Source organism: Panicum virgatum, chromosome 3K (assembly GCF_016808335.1).
Source record: "Panicum virgatum strain AP13 chromosome 3K, P.virgatum_v5, whole genome shotgun sequence".
Lineage (NCBI taxonomy): Eukaryota > Viridiplantae > Streptophyta > Magnoliopsida > Poales > Poaceae > Panicum > Panicum virgatum.
Genome location: NC_053138.1, coordinates 21,931,603 through 21,948,074, shown reverse-complemented (window position 1 = coordinate 21,948,074; position 16,472 = coordinate 21,931,603). Strand labels below are relative to the sequence as shown.

Below are 16,472 nucleotides of genomic sequence, written 5' to 3'. Positions count from 1 at the left end.
ACTGTCCTCGCACGATCGAGAGGATATGGACTGTGTCCTTCTTCACTGCGCAGCATGTATGCAAATGCAAGCGCAACACAAGCTTGGAAGCTTTCCATTTCTTATCCCCCAGCCTGCAACGAGACCATGGACGCGATCCGATCAAACCGGTTACAGGTTACCACCAACCCCTTTCTCTACTTATCCTCAACTGCCAAACCCAAGCCGAGTCACCAACGTACCAGCCCATCCGGCCGCCCATCGACCACGATCGGCGGTCAGCGTTTTTTTCCCCCTTTGGGCAGGCCGAGGGAGTGGTCAGCGGTTGACAACATCTCCTTCAAAACGTCCGTTCCGGCTCGAAAAACAAAACAAATTGAGCGGCAGCAACGCACATGCCACGACATGGGTGACCATCAACAGATCACGGGCCACAAAAGTCAGGAGGATTCCGCCCGATTTCCGGCCTCTTCAACCCCAGCTCGCGCACAACTCAACGCGCCTACCGGCCCCCACGCCGGCCACCCGTATATATGCCGCCCCACCACCACGCCTCCCGTTCCGTGTCCAACTAACTGTCCATTCTCTTCTCATCTCAGCTAAGCCCGTCTAGCTCGTTCATCCGTTCGAGTTTGCTAACCGCCTGCTCTTCGGATTGCGATTGGAATTGGATTGCATCGTCACAGGCTTATTACAGCGACAGGAGCAGCAATGGCTAGCAGCGCGGCGATCGACGAGTGGCCGTCGTCCCCCTACTCCTCGTCGGCGCCCGACGGGGAGGTGCTGCGCTCCCTGCACCGCCTGGCGCGGGACCTCTCGGCGGCGGAGGCGCCGGCGCCGTTCCTGCGGCCGGTCTTCGCGGCGGTGGCCAGGCGGGCGCGGCTGCTCGCCGCCGTCTTCGACGACCTGCTGCTGTGCGGCGCGGGGCCGGCGCTGCTGCTGCCGCGCTCGGCGTCGCTCTGCCTCAGGGAGGTCCTGCTCGTGCTGCAGCGGTTCAAGGCGCTGGTGGCGGACTGCGCCGCGCGCAGCCGCACGCGCCTGCTGCTGCAGTCGGACGAGGTGGCCGCGCGCGCCGGGGAGCTGCAGCACGACCTCGCCACGCTGCTCGACCTGCTCCCCGTGGCCGACCTCGGGCTCGCCGACGACGTGGCGGACCTGCTCGCGCTCGCGTCGCGCCAGTGCCGCCGCGCGGCGGCCGCGGAGCTGGGGCTCAGGGCGGCCGTGCTCGCGCTGATCCACGAGGTGGAGCGAGAGATCGTGCCCGAGAGGGAGCGGCTCGAGGGCATCCTCGAGGAGGTGGGCATCAACGACCCCGCCAGCTGCAGCGACGAGATCGAGACCCTGGAGCGGGAGATCGGCGACCGCGTCGCCGAGAGGTGGACGTCGTCGATGATCGCGCTCGTCGGCCTCCTCCGCTACGCCAAGTGCGTGCTCTTCAGCGCCGCCACGCCGCGGACCGTGGACTCCAAGGTGGATCCCGACGACGACGGCGCCGAGCCCCAGTCGCCGCCGCTGGACTTCCGGTGCCCCATCTCCCTCGAGCTGATGCGCGATCCCGTCGTGGCTTCCAGCGGCCAGACGTACGACCGCGACTCCATCACGCGGTGGTTCGGCTCCGGCAAGTCCACGTGCCCCAAGACCGGGCAGGTGCTGGCGGATCTGGAGCTTGTGCCCAACAAGGCGCTCAAGAACTTGATCGTGCGGTGGTGCCGGGAGAACGGCGTCGCCGTGGAGGTCGCCGAGGCTGGGAAGGCCGAGCCGGCGCCGGTGGTGGCCGCGAACAAGGCCGCGCTGGAGGCGGCGCGCATGACCGCGTCGTTTCTCGTGAAGAAGCTGTCGGCGTCCTTCTCCCCTGAGGCGACCAAGCGCGTGGTGCACGAGATCCGGCAGCTGGCCAAGTCCGGGTCCGACAACCGCGCCTTCATCGGGGAGGCAGGCGCCGCCGCGCTCCTGGTGCCGCTGCTCCGCTCCGAGGACTCGGCGCTGCAGCTCAACGCTGTGACGGCGATGCTCAACCTCTCCATCCTGGAGGCCAACAAGAAGCGCATCATGCACGCGGAGGGCGCCGTGGACGCGCTGTGCCACGTGATGTGCTCCGGCGCGTCGTGGCGCGCCAAGGAGAACGCCGCGGCCACCGTGCTGAGCCTGGCGGCCGTGCACGCGTACCGCCGCCGGCTGGGCCGGAACCCGCGCGTCGTCGAGAGCGTCGTGCAGCTCGCGCGCACGGGGCCCTCCAGCACCAGGAAGGACGCGCTCGCCGCGCTGCTGTCCCTGTCCGGGGAGCGGGAGAACGTCGGCAGGCTCGTGGAGGCCGGCGCCGCGGAGGCGGCGGTGTCGGCGGTCGGCGAGGCGGAGGCCGCCGCGGCGGTGCTGGCGTCGCTGGCGAAGCGCGGCGGCGCGGAGGCGATCGTGGCGCTCGACGGCGCCGCGGCGCGGCTCGTGGCCGAGATGCGGCGCGGCACGGAGTGGTCGCGGGAGTGCGCGGCGGCCGCGCTGGTGCTGCTGTGCCGGCGCGCGGGCGCAAAGGCCGCGGCGCAGGTGATGGCGGTCCCCGGCGTGGAGTGGGCCATCTGGGAGCTGCTGGGCACGGGCACCGAGCGCGCGCGCCGCAAGGCCGCGTCGCTCGGCAGGGCGTGCCGGCGGTGGGCCGCCGCCGCCAACGCCGCCGGCGCGGAGCAGAGCGCCACCGAGTGCCCCACCTCCGACGCCGCGCCGGCGCTCACGACGGCGTCGTGAATTCCACAGCACGATTCTTAGCAGAAATTAAAAAAAAAAAGCAACAATTTTTTAGTTACCACGATTGTTGTACAAAATTTGTTCCTGGCCGTTGAAGGCCTTCACGATTCTTTGGTCCGTAGTGCTGATAGTGAGTAACTGATCAACTGTAAATACAAAACGTTCGTGTTCTCTCTCTCTCTCTTTTCCTAGCAAACAAGAAATAAATAAAACACTGTTTAATCCAGCTTGTTCAGTGAGGCCGCGTTTAGTTCCTTAAAGTTCCAAAAAAAAATTCAGCGCTACAGTAATTTCGAACGTTTGACCACTAATTAGAAGTCTTAAGTGTGGATAACTGACAAAACCCATTTCATAACCCCGGGTGTAATTTCGAGACGAATCTTTTAAGTCAAATTAGACCATGATTGGACAACATCGTGCTACAGTAAATAATCTCTAATGATGAATTAATTAGGCTCGTTAGATTCATCTCGCGATTTAGAACCCATCCGTGTAAAAAGTTTTATAAATAGATTTCATTTAGTACTTTTAAATGCCAAGATTCCATTTCTAAAATTTTTGGAAAACGGAACTAAAAGCAACTCCAAGAGACTCTCTATATCTTTTCTCATGGTTAGAAATAGAGATTTTGATTGAAAAATACCCTCCAACAGCTTCTCTAAATGGTTATCCAAACATAGTCATCCTCCATTCCATATTTCTCGCTAGCCAAAGATAAATAACGAATATAGTTTTATAGAGTGTACACAAGATATAAAAAAGCTGTTGGAGAGTAAAAACATATAGAAAATAATTTTTATGGAGAAGACTCTCCAAGTAATAATTTAAAGAGTGAAATTTAAAAAGACTCTTGGAGATGCTTTAAACACAGCCAGACTTCAGCGCCCCTGTTTATGCTGCTGTTCTTATCCTCGCTCCTTCCTATGGACTAGCGCCATCAACTAGGGGTATGTCATTTGTGCTCCAACTTTGTACGAACGCAGACACCTTCCTCCCCCAATCATTGCGTGGATGATATGATTGCAGCCAGGCTGCCAGGTTCTCCGCGGCCGGTGCCGGGGACAGAACTGCCAGCCGTCCGTTCGGCAGAGGAAAAGAGAAGGAAGCGGGGAGTGCACGGTGCCGAACGGAATCCGTTGCCCGGCTGGAAATGCTTGGCGAGCGAGGCTACGGGCGCAGACCCAGCTCGCGTTCACCGGCTTTGGGGCGGAAAGGCCGCCGCTTTGCGTCCCTGCCAGCCAGCATGCGCATATCTTCGCCGCGTTGCGTGGCTTGACGCCATCCTTGCCGTCCCCTTTGAGAAAAGCAAAGATGCCCTTCCTTAATTCGAACCAAAAGATACTCCTATGCTGTAGTCTACGGTGCGGCTGCCCATAGCATAGCTGGGCTGAATTTTTTGTTCGGCGACGTGTTCGGCTCGAGATCCAGCCATCCAGGCGCCCCGCGCTGGCCGCCGGGCGCCGGCTACGTGATTGGGGGTGACCGGGCGACGCCGTGGCCTGTGTGGCTGCGTCAGGCCGTCAGCCTGTGCGTCTGGGTTTCCTTCGACGGACGCTTACGCGCTCGCAGGTTCGAACATGCTTCGACGGCTTACCACGTAACCGGTGGTGCGTACGCGTCGGGTTGACGAAGGCTGGATGGGCAGCTTGCTTGCGTTCGGACGTAACCTGTGACCTGGATGTTCACACGGCCGGCGCTCGGGTCCAGACTTCTCGGGGCTCCTCCGGCGTACGTAACATCTGCCACCTCGTCTGTACCCTGTGTTGCTTCTTCAAAAGACTTGATGCCCAATGCAATTATTAAATAGTTAAATTTGAAATTAAAAAAATAAAATAATTAATAGTTGGCCAAAGAGTTCATATAAAATATAATCAATAAATAGCTAATTTCAGAATTTAAAAATAACAAAATTATAATGGGATAAGATGCGAGGAGAGGGAGCGAGATTGTCAGATTGAGATGGTGGAGTTCAACGCATCCAAGCTGGTCATATGCGCCGGTCAATATTCTGTGATAAATGTACTATGCCAATACCAAACTGACATGCTAGAACAAGAGATGCACACGACTGCTGCAGCATGTATGTGCTTGATTGGTGGTGATAGCACTCACGCTCGAATATTGATGGTGACATGCCTTTTATTTTGATCATCGTCAAGTTTGCAAACGCAAACTCGGATGGTTACTTGCTCGGTGCTTTGGGAAACTAGGACGACATCTCTGTGGCCTTCGTTATACTGGTAGCTTTAATTTTGGCATCCTACATAGGAATGTCCACAAGTAGTTCAGGGATCTGTTTTGTGGCCAGAGCGAGAGCAAGCAACACGAACGATTCATTTGGCATTCCGAGTAGATCAAAGCAAATTTTGAAAGGTCAAGAGCAGAGAGATTAATCAATGTTGTTGGCGTGGCAAACTTTTGGTCAAAAGAGTAAGGACAAGAATAGATTTGTGATTAATTAAATAGAAGTCTCAAATCTCATCTGACCAGAAAAAAGGGCTTCTTTGTAACTTTGATTTGTTTCAATATCACGTTTATGAAGATCTCACAGCAGACCCTGATAGGTGGCTTGGTGGGTTCATACATGCTGCCTAGACGCCTATTGGAATATCAGCCGACTAGTAACAATAAAAAAATAGTGTGGCTGGGCAACCGTGGTAGTTGCCATGGAAACGGAGTTTGCGTAGATGCCATATCAATTCATGCCACCAGCCACCTAAAGGAATATATGGTACAAAAATATGCATCAAGGCGTGGCAACAGGGGCACAATTGTTTTCCTTCACGCTCCAAAAAGAAATTGCGTATTGGAGGAGAGAGAACACCCTGTTGATCATTATATATGGAGATTGGATATAGTTTCCTGTTGCGGCCATAGGGTAAATTAAAGAGGTTATAAGTATATGATTCGGAAGAAACAATACTTTAGATGTGGGGTGGTCATTACAATAGAAGCTAACGGTACATGGACTTGAAATTTCGATGGCCAGGTCCATCTTCCCGCAATAAGATTGTAAAATTTCAGTTAGTAATTCAAATTTCAACCATTGTATCTTTCATTTATAAATAATTTAATCATTTTTACTAAATGCTTTGATACGCCAACCCCTCTCAGCAATAAAACATGTAATACAAAAACTGTTAGCTCGGCCATATCTTCTTCTTAAGATCTAAGCATAGTTTAACACCACAACTAAGACTCTTTGATTAAAATTAAAATTAAAATTAAAACTACAAGATGTTTCTTTGTTTTCTATTTTAGCGTGAATTCATGTTGCACAACATATAATGTGGTGTCAAGGAAAAAGACCACACCTCAATCCGGACAATTTAGACAAAACAACAGCAATAATATTATTTTTTTGAAAAAAAATATAAAAATAATAAAACTAGCTGGTGCTATTTGCGTGGGGCACCGGGCTAGTTATTATTATTGCAAAGGTGAGTGGGACAGGATTATATTACCAAAGAAGTGTCCACTGATTCCTTGGTTCTTTCCTCCCGTCACAAAAGAGATCGGATTATCATCAGTTGCATTGACCAGGTTGAGACTGACGCCTACCTACAGGGCTGCGTGCATGTAAAACGTGTTGATTAAGCCTTTTCTTTTCTTAATCGGCTCCACGTGGTACCCGAGAGACCACGCAGTGACAGATGAACCTTCTTTTGCAAGATGTATTCCTGTCATACGCTGGCTGACAATTTTTTTTCTTTCCCGTAGAAAAAGAGGAATGGTGGCCGGTGCTCGGTCTCGTCGTTTAAAGTGGGCTGACATGCTATCAGCAAGAGGATCTGGAATGCTGTGCGTCCTGCACTTGCTCATTGTTTTCGTCTAAGGACAATAAAAGTACCTAGAGTGATTTGTCTGTAAGAATCAAACGTGCAAATTGTGAACATTATACTCTCTCCATACGTGTCATATCATATGCTATTTCTGTGTCAAGTTCAGATCGCCGGCTATCCACATCCACGTGCACGTGCACCACATGGTCTGGCTGACAGAGAGAAGCCAAAGCTAGAGATGCAGGTAATTGTTGGTTACCATGAGCCGCCGGCTTCCAACAGTTTCACCCCTACACGATACTACTCTGAAATTAGACCAAGATATATATAGTTACTGGTTCACTGCTATATCCACGTGCACCACATGTTTTGTTACTCATCGTAGGATTATTAAGAGACGAATGCTGTAAATATACCGGCAGGTAACTGCAGGCTGCAGCCGGTAACGGCGGACGCCCCGCTGAACCACGCAATGGCAACACAGCTGCAGGCCGCAGCCGAACTGCCAGGTGCCGTGCCAACGGAGTGGCATGAAACTTGGGGTTGAGAGAAAAGGGGTAGTTGGGCTTGCGAGCAGGCCCAAGCGCTCAGCACGACTATGAACGTAACCCCAATGCCTTGTAGATTCTTGGAGGCCCATGTGTGCGCAGAGAAAACTGGCGCGAATCACAGAGGAGAGACTTGTAGCCCAACTATCGTGGACCTACACTTTCTAGCCCAGAACGGGAGGTGGGTCGAAGTGCTCAACGACACTGACTGACACCGAGTGCGCTACCTCTTCATCACACATCACTACCTCACTGCCACTTGTAGCATACTACGAGCACTCCCTCCGTTCACGAGAATTTCTGCAGTGTTTCACCCCGCGAAGCTTACTGCTGAGACGATCACCAGCTAACCAGTTGAACCAGGCGAGTCTAGTTTGCTCCCATGAACGTGCGCTTCGGTGCCTACCGAAACATACTACAGATCAACTGCAGCCTAAAAACGAAGCAACAAGGCAGTGTCGCGAGTTTTCGCTCCGGTGCAAGCCCCCGATCGACACGGAGCACAATCATCCCGACAGCGATCACGACCTAATTCCATTGTACCACGGCATGTGCGCGCTACACCTTGCACTGCTCGGATCGGATCGCCGCCCGAGGAGTCCGCGTGTCTGGTCCATTCCTAGCAGAAACCTCGGCCTAGTGCTGCGACCGATGGCGATGATGCAGGAGAACAGGTAGGTAGGCATGCAGGTCAAGAATCTTTCAGTGGTTGCCTAACCTACACCACTAGCAAAGTAGCTAGGGCTCCGAACTGCCGTGGCCGGAACCCGGAAACGGGGCGGCCTCTCGTCGAAAAGAGATCGGCGCCGGTTGCCCAAGACGGAGACACTGTTGGAGAACGGCACATTAGTGCCGGTCACAGGACGGCTTAGTGCCGGTCCCTGTGGCCGGCACTAAATGGCCGGCACTAACGTGCGTATGTTAGTGCCGGTCCGTAATACCAGCCGGCACTAACGTGCCCGCCCCCGTCCGAGTCCTGACAGCAAGGTTAGTGCCGGCTGATATTACTAGCCGGCACTAAATGTTTTTTCTTCTTTTTGTTTCTTTTCTTTTCGTTTTTATACGTATGGCTATGCGTATTTCTAGCGTATGTGACTACATAGTCGTACTCTTTGCATTGCATAGTATTATTAGAACAGAATATTACACTAACATTATATATATATATATATATATATATTTGTCATGTATGGAACACTTGGGAATTCAAAAGTACATGAGATATTACAAATTATTGCGCACATCAACTATAATAACGTATCAGCTTCCTCGTCGTCGGATCTTCTTGGGCGACGCTTAGACGGAGATCGCCATGAAATTCGCCCTTAGGATTTATGACTTCATCGAGTAGAAATCCGCATATAGCTTCTTGAATTGCCCTGATCCGAGCGATTTCAATGAGTTCTTCTTTCATCCGCCAACGCTGTCACATTTTTCGATAAAAACATGAGAATAAAAAATAATGAATTAAAATAATGAGCAGATGTGATTGTGCTCACGTACATTGAATGCCTCCACTGTCATTTGCCCTTTTTCACTTGCAAAAGAGTTGATCCACTCGCATACGTAGTATCCACATAAGTTGTTTCCTTGGCCCTGTCTCCAACACTATGGACAAACGTGGGTTACGATATAGAATTTTTCTGATGTTTATTGCGAATGACATTAGTAGCGAGAGTATATTCATACCGGAAAATCAGTCACCCAATGAAGAGGCTCGATTTCACCTATGGGCAAGCCTATGTGTTTGTGGAGGTAGCGACCCCATGCAGTATTTACCACCTTGATGATATCTTGGTACTTTGATTTATCTTGCCTTAACGAGTCGTACACCAAGACCTTGTGCTCCTCAATCCGAATACAAAGCAATATCCAATGAAAGCTGTGCATATACATACGCATAACCAATTAATGTTGATTATAATAGTTATTAAATAGTATTATTAATATGAAGGGATTGAAAAAAAAAAGTCTAACAAAGAACGACTCACTGATGGTTGTATGGCAAGAGAATGAAGGGACACATGCTATTTTTACGCAACCCCCTGTATATAACATTGACTATGTCTCCAGGATTTAGCGCTAGCGATTTCTCGTGTATAATATCGGGGTCGAAGAACCCGACGTTATGGAAGTTCTTCTTTCGGCAAATTTGAATTTTTGACCTACGGGACACAAGAAAAACAGGGATCAGTCAACACACAAGGCTAAAATAATGAAACGAGAGACAATACTTACATGCACCATACACTGACGAGGGACTTGTGAAGGGCATCTTGATGGTATAAATCGTAGAGTGATGCAAACTCGATATATACATCATCTGCCCCCCGCCAGAAATGCTCATCTTTAATCCGAGCTGGGAACATCTCTAATTTACTAGCTTTAGATTGCACGGCATACCATTTGTGTAACTCGGCCATTCTCGTTGGTAGGAATGGTAGCAACTCTGGCCATATCAAAGGTTCACCAAGTACAAATTTTTTCCTGCCGCAGGCATTCTGTAGGGCCTCCCCAAGCAATTGAGCCCTTGTTAGATCAGTTTGCAATATCATCCCAGCCATGGTCAACGGATCTCTTGATTCATCGGGACAGTCTTCATGCGGCACTATCAACGGAGGGATCGATTGTTTGGACTGCTCTCCGAGCTGGGGAACGGTCTTTGCATTAATCAGGCGATTCTTGGGGTTGCTGTAGCACTTTCTGATCTGCCGATCATAATCCGACTCTCTTTCTTTCTCCTTGGTGGGATCTTTAATGAAGTGTTTAACAAAGTGTGCCTTTGCAACCGGATCTATTTCTGGCTTCTTGTTCGCAGCCTCCCTCAGTAGCTTGCGCTTCAGCAAGAAGGTTTGAAACGATTCTTCTGCCTCTTCCTCTTCTGGAGCCTTCTTTTTCTTCTTTCTTTGCTGCTTTTGAGATGGCTGGACCGAAGGTACCGTGTATGCCTTATGTCGCTGACTCTGATTCTGTTGTGCAGCCTGTGATGATGCCAGAATTGGCTCACTTTGTGCGGCTGGTGATGGCGGATCCATGCTGGGGTCCCGTGCAGGCGGTGGAGAAGGTGGGCCAACACTAGGATTCCTGTCAGCTGGCGTTGGTGATCTTTGCCTTGAGCACCGAGCGGAATCTGTGTCTGCTTGCACCAATCTTATGTCGCGCTTTGGCCACGCGATCCATGTGTGTACGGCATGTTGTAGTTCTGTTTCTTCAGGACTTATAGGGATCGGGAGGTCCATGTCTTCCCAGCGTTCTTCAGTAATTCGGTCAACAAAGACTCTGGCGAATCCTTCAGGAGTCGGCTGGCAATGTATTGTCCCGCCCTGTTCTTGGACTTCCGCATAACCCTCAGCAGAAACTTTAAGCTTTTTCCCATAAAGAACCAGAAGCTCACATTGGGTCCTAACGGTGATGTCGTCAATGGGGTCCCTTGGCCTGTCGGCACCCAAATTAGGGTGCTCCGTGGAAGCAACAGTGCTACGACGCTGAGAAGAGGGGCTGATCTCCACATTGGCAGCTGGTTGGTCCGAGCGTTGCCCAACTGCTGCCTCAAGTGACATTATCCGGTTTTCTAGGCTATGAATCTTCTCAGCCACTACTGCCTTGCTTCTGCATCGGCTTCGGTAGGTTTCGAGATCTCCGAAAAAGCCATATTTCCATGGAACTACGCCCACGCCTCGGGTCCGTCCAGTGTGTTCCGCATTCCCAAGAGCGTAAGTCAGCTCGTCATTCTCTCTGTTGGGCTGGAAGGTTCCTTCTTCGGTACGCCTCATTGCGTCCTCGAGTCTTTGGGCAGCCTCTCTTAGTACGTCGCTAGTCACAAACATTCCAGTGTCGGGGTCTAGTGTGCCTCCATGAGCATAGAAGTAATACCTTGCTCGTTTGGGCCAACTCAAGGTTTGCGGTACGATTCCTTTTACAGTTAAATTATTTTCCATCTTTTCCCATTTCGGAATGGCAACCTTATAACCTCCGGGCCCAAGTCTATGGAAGTTTTTCTTTTTGCTAGCATTCATTTTGCCTTGAATCGAGGCTGCCATGCTGTCAGCACTGTGCTTATAATTCACGAATTCATTCCACCACTCTCGTTGCTTCTTCCAGACTTTATCAAAATCTGGTGTGAGGCCCTTGTTGACAAAGTTTGCCACCAATTTTTTCTTGAACGAGGCGAACTGAATTGCCATCTTCTTAAATGCCAATCCCTTTATTTTGTCAGCTTTGCCTGGGGGAAAGTTGAAGTGCAACGACACCTCTTTCCATAACAAATCTTTCTCTGAATCTGGCACGATATCTTCAGGTCGATCAGAGACTTTATTTCTCTTCCAAAGCTTATACTTTATGGGGACGGATTCCCTAACAAAATATCCCAATTGATTTACAAATGTTGTCTTAATTTGACTAGGAGCTAGTGGCTCGCCGGTTGCTTCGTTGATCTCCGTGATGGTCGTACATCCTACCATCTTCCTCTTGGAGCCACGTTTCCGTTTAGGCTTCGTCGATCCTGATGCCTGAAAGAATCGTAAATTTATCAAGCGGGTTGCTAGCAACTAGTGGACGTCGCGGCAGGTATGCGTAACCTTCATAACCCGCAAGCAAGGGTTCCAGATCGAAAATTATCATGATATTAGGTAACTTATTGACTGAAACATTCATAAGAATTTTTAGCTGGAGCACGACTCCTTACACAAGGACTGAAATCATCAATAAAGCTAGCAACATAACACAAATAGTTCGTAGCTGGGTCATATGTGTCACAAACAATATCTTGCTCCTAACATATATATTGACAAAACGTTTATCCTGATGCCTGAAAGAATCACTAAACTTTTATACCTCGGCTTCCTCGACATTTCCTTCTTCCTCCCGACTAATATCTTGCTCCTCGTCGCCATGATAATGCAAGTTTAAAAATTGGCTGCCATCGTTCTCGTCCTCATCAAACTCTGGAGCTATGTGCCCAGTACTACAACGAATGAGCTCGTGCATTAACTCGTCTTGGTTGTCCGTAGGATCCATTTCCACTACCTGAAACAATAAAAAAACAGCAAGCCACATACTATATGAGGTTACAAAGCATCTATTAAATCAAAGGTTATCTTGTTTCTTCCTTATGATTCCTATATCCTGTAAATTCAGAAATAGAATGGAACTGGAAAGAGAAATTTATATGTTTGGTATGCATGTTCCCTTTTTGAGTCTTGATGCCCAATTACCTTGTCTTGTACTGAATAATTGATGCATTATATGTACAATGTTTGGGTAAAAAATGCAGTAACCAATGTCCTTGTACAAGAAACTTAATACTGCGCCAGAATCTATATTGTCCACATCATCTTTGAATTTATGTCCTTACACTTAAAATTTGACCTTGCTCTTAATTAAGAGATGATGTATTTTGAAGGGTTCCACATCTATACTGAAAACCTTTACCCGATTGTGATGTTCATAACTTTTTAATGCAGCTGAAATAGTCAGAAGACAAGCTCTCTTTCCCGGTGACTCTGAGTTGCAACAGTTGCTTCACATTTTCAGGTTTTTTTTCCTTCTGCATTCAAACATTGGTGCCATAATATGTGTAGTACCTTGCTTAGTTGCTAGGATAGTGTCGTTCTGTTAATCCTGAAGTTATTGTTCTAATATCAAGTTCATCAGATGCAATTATATCTAGATAATAAGAACGAACATGTCACATTTGTGATTCTGTACATACAGTTCCTCTTCCCTGCATAAAAAGCTACTCTGACTTTTCTTATTTATAAATTATAATTTTGTGGTTTATGCCAGTCTGTAATTGACAAGGAGAGGAAGGGGGAATACTTGGGAAAGACTGTCCAGGTATTTTGGATCACGTGATGCGGACTTGATTTTGTTTCATCTGTCTGGGTAACTTCTGCCTTTATTCTTTTTTCTAGTACTGATCACCTCCAAAAAAATATTTTTTATTTGTTTATAGTTGTTCCCTTTAGCATTTTTTATTTGATTGCATTTTGAGCATCTTCAGGGGATATTGAATCTATGCCTTTTATCGAAGTTTTGGGTCAATTCTCCTATCGTGTTGGTGAGAAGCTTCACAGTCTGATGCATACAGTGTCCATCTTCAGTGAGTAAGCAGGAGTGATGGTCTCACTTCTACATTATTTTTGTTTGACGTTTGACAGGTGCATGTTAGTCTTGTTCCAGTTCTTAATGTCGTTGGTGAGCAGGTATATTTGGCCATTAGCTATGTCCCACTGTCTAGTTACTAATCATAAGATTTACATGTTATTGTTTGGACAAATCTGCTTGGGCCCACTGACCTTAAGTCTCTATATGTGTTGTTTGCTCCTGCAGAAAACAAAGCCGACTCAGCATAGTGTACGTGCTTTAAGGGGACTTGGCTCACCCCAAATATTTTAGCTTGCCGCAGTACAAAGGTTAATCATCAAACTAATTATTTTTGCACACCATCTTGGTAGACTTTGAGTCAACCTTGCTGAGCACTACTTATAAACTGAAACTGTGTCTTAACAGGAATTGGAGGATAATGTGAAGGAGAAACTCTCCCAGTTCTGCCATGTGCCGGTAAGGACACTGCACTTTGACCTATACAAAATTTCATACTCTTTAGCAACTAATAATTCCAGGAATTCCAGGAATTTCATACTTTGACCTATATTGTCACGTTGTATGATGTTTCCAATATATGGCGCATTCCTTTGTATTTATGTTGCCAGAAGACAATTAAGCCATAGCAGTCCATATTTTTGTACTAATGTTCCAATGCATAAAAAAAGACTACCAAATATGGAATGTAACTGATTGTTTCAGCCCAAGTATTGTTTCATTGGAACCTAGAAGAACGGCACTGACAAAATGAAAGCTAGAGCAACCAAATCAAATATACGAATATACTCACCGGAGTTGCAGGAGCTTTTGCAGGAGTAGCGGTAGAAGGTCCACTTGACGGCAGGGGAGGACCTCGAGGCACAGGGGAGGACCTCGAGGCGGCCAGGGGCAGAGCTGGGCGGCCGGGCTGCGCGGAACGGGCCGCGCGCGAGGACGTCGACGAGGTGCGCGGCGGCGGGGCAGGTACAACGTGGTCGGGGCGGCAGGGGCAGACGGGCTGCGCGAAACGGGCCGCGCGCGAGGACGACGAGGCGCGCGGCGGCGGAGGCAGGGGCGGCGTGGTCGGGGGGCGGTGGGGGCAGCCGGGCGGCCGCGACGGCGGGGGATGACCTCGAGGGGCGGCTGCACGGACCGTGCGGCGAGGACGCCGAGGTGCGCGGCGGCGCGGGCGAGGAAGAAGGCGGCCGGGGAAGAAGGCGGCGGCGCACGCGGGCGGGTTTGTTGGGCGATCTGAAAAATATGGCGAAGGGGGTAATTTGTTGGGCGGGGGATGGCTCGGTTAGTGCCGGCTAGCCTTACCAGCCGGCACTAACGTGCCCTCGTGACGTCAGATTGGCACGTTAGTGCCGGCTAATAATCCTAGCCGGCACTAACTTTCGCAGTTTAGTGCCGGCTAGGTTTACTAGCCGGCACTAACGTGCCAATCTGACGTCACGAGGGCACGTTAGTGCCGGCTGGTAAGGCTAGCCGGCACTAACGTGTTCCATGAAAAATGGCCAGTCAGTTCCCATTTACACTAAATTTTATAATATTTTTAAATTTATTCATAACAAACTTAATAATTAGAATAATATAACAAAAATTTATATCTTAATTTTTTAAGCTGAACAATAATTATAGTAATTATATCTACACAATAATAATAGCAATTGAAGTAAATTAACAAATATGCTACCATTATCAATTATGTGTAGCTTATATAGTTTATATGTTAGTATGCTTCTATTATTCGTAATAAATCAAAAAAATTCAGTTTGATCCATGCAAAAATATTCAAAAGTCTTTTCTGTAATAGCCTATACAATGATGTAATCAATTCGCAAATTACTTGATTATTTGTTTATAATTTAATGTTTCAACACTCCTAGTAATGCAAAATTAGTGAAAGTAAATAATATTTATATCATGCAAAAATATAATATTATCTGAAGATGATATTGTGTTCTAATTGGACGAATAGTATCGAGAATTGAGACAAATACGACGCGGTGCGTTACATTACATCACTGATTGAGAGAAATCAATATATAAATTATATAAAACTACTACTCATTATTATTATCTACTGGAACATTGATAATCTTCCTTTTGACGAAAGTGCCTTGAGCGTGATCACAACGTAAGTAAGGTGTGTCCTCTTTGGATAAGAGGATGCTAGGGTCAACGTCAACTGAGAATGGAGGAAGGTTATCAATCTGGTCATAATCTTCCGAATTGTCCGAAATATCCTCAACTCCAACTACTTTTCTTTTTCCGGGAAAAACTATGTGCCGTTTCGGCTCATTTCCAGCCTTGTCTGCTTCAGGCGTCTTATCCGACTTCTTCTTCGGTTTGCTCGACATGTCCTTCACATAGAACACTTGTGTCACATCCTTGGCTAGAACGAATGGTTCATCTTTATATCCAATCTTTTTAAAGTCAACTATGGTCATCCCATACCGGTCCTTCGTTACGCCTCCTCCAGCCACCCATTCACAACGAAATAAAGGGACAACTATGGGTCCATATTCAAGTTCCCATATCTTTTCTATGACACCATAGTAGTTGTTCTTTTCTCCATTACTGTTTACTATACACATACGGACACCACTATTTTGGTTGGTGCTTTTTTTGTCTTGAGCTCTCGTATAAAATGTATACCCATTTATTTCGTACCCTTGGTATTGCTGGACAGTGATTGATGGTCCCCTAGCCAGCCATTGAAGTTTTTGATCAACTGTATTGTTGCCCAATAATTTTCGTCTGAACCAACCGTCAAAAGTTTTTATATGTTGGCGTGTAATCCAAGCAAGATTCTTCTGTGGATTTTCAGACTGTATAATATTCATGTGCTCATCAATATATGGAGCCACCTTGGATGAATTCTGAAGAACCGTGAAGTTTGCTTGGCTGAATTCACTACAAGAGATGTTCATATTACATTTCTTTCCTAGTGTGCCTTTTCCCTTTAGTCGCCCCTCATGGTGTGACACGGGGAGCCCAATCGGATTGAGATCAGGAAGATAGTCAACGCAAAACTCAATGACCTCCTCTGTTCCATAGCCCTTAGCAATGCATCCTTCTGGGCGAGAACGTTTGCGCACGTACTTCTTCAATACGGCCATGAACCTCTCAAAAGGGAACATATTGTGTAGAAAAACATGACCCAAGATAGTTATTTCTGTCACAATATAAACTAGAAGGTGTGTCATAATATTGAAGAAGGAAGGTGGGAAGACCATCTCAAAACTGACAAGACATTCGACAATGTCTTTCTGCAGCTTTATTAGATTATTTGGATTAATTGCTTTTTGCGAAATTTCATTCATGAATGCACAAAGCT

General features: G+C 48.1%; 1 protein-coding gene and 1 long non-coding RNA gene across 4 annotated transcripts; both read left to right on the top strand.

The window, feature by feature from the left end:
• The first annotated feature begins 479 nt into the window (after positions 1-479).
• On the top strand, positions 480-2,950 carry LOC120698363 (U-box domain-containing protein 16-like). Its single transcript, XM_039981931.1, has one exon. The coding sequence runs from the start codon at positions 691-693 to the stop codon at positions 2,713-2,715; it is 2,025 nt and encodes a 674-aa protein (XP_039837865.1). The 5' UTR covers positions 480-690; the 3' UTR covers positions 2,716-2,950.
• Positions 2,951-12,226: 9,276 nt separating this feature from the next.
• On the top strand, positions 12,227-14,107 carry LOC120701323. 3 transcript variants are annotated; one of them, XR_005686047.1, is made up of 7 exons: positions 12,227-12,577; positions 12,830-12,880; positions 13,047-13,103; positions 13,204-13,248; positions 13,376-13,458; positions 13,556-13,606; positions 13,964-14,107. It is a non-coding gene; the product is annotated as an uncharacterized LOC120701323 (long non-coding RNA). The 3 variants fall into 3 exon arrangements; XR_005686045.1 differs by having other exon boundaries at positions 12,228-12,577; positions 12,830-12,928; XR_005686046.1 differs by having other exon boundaries at positions 12,228-12,577; positions 12,830-12,928; positions 13,952-14,107.
• The last annotated feature ends 2,365 nt before the right edge of the window (positions 14,108-16,472 follow it).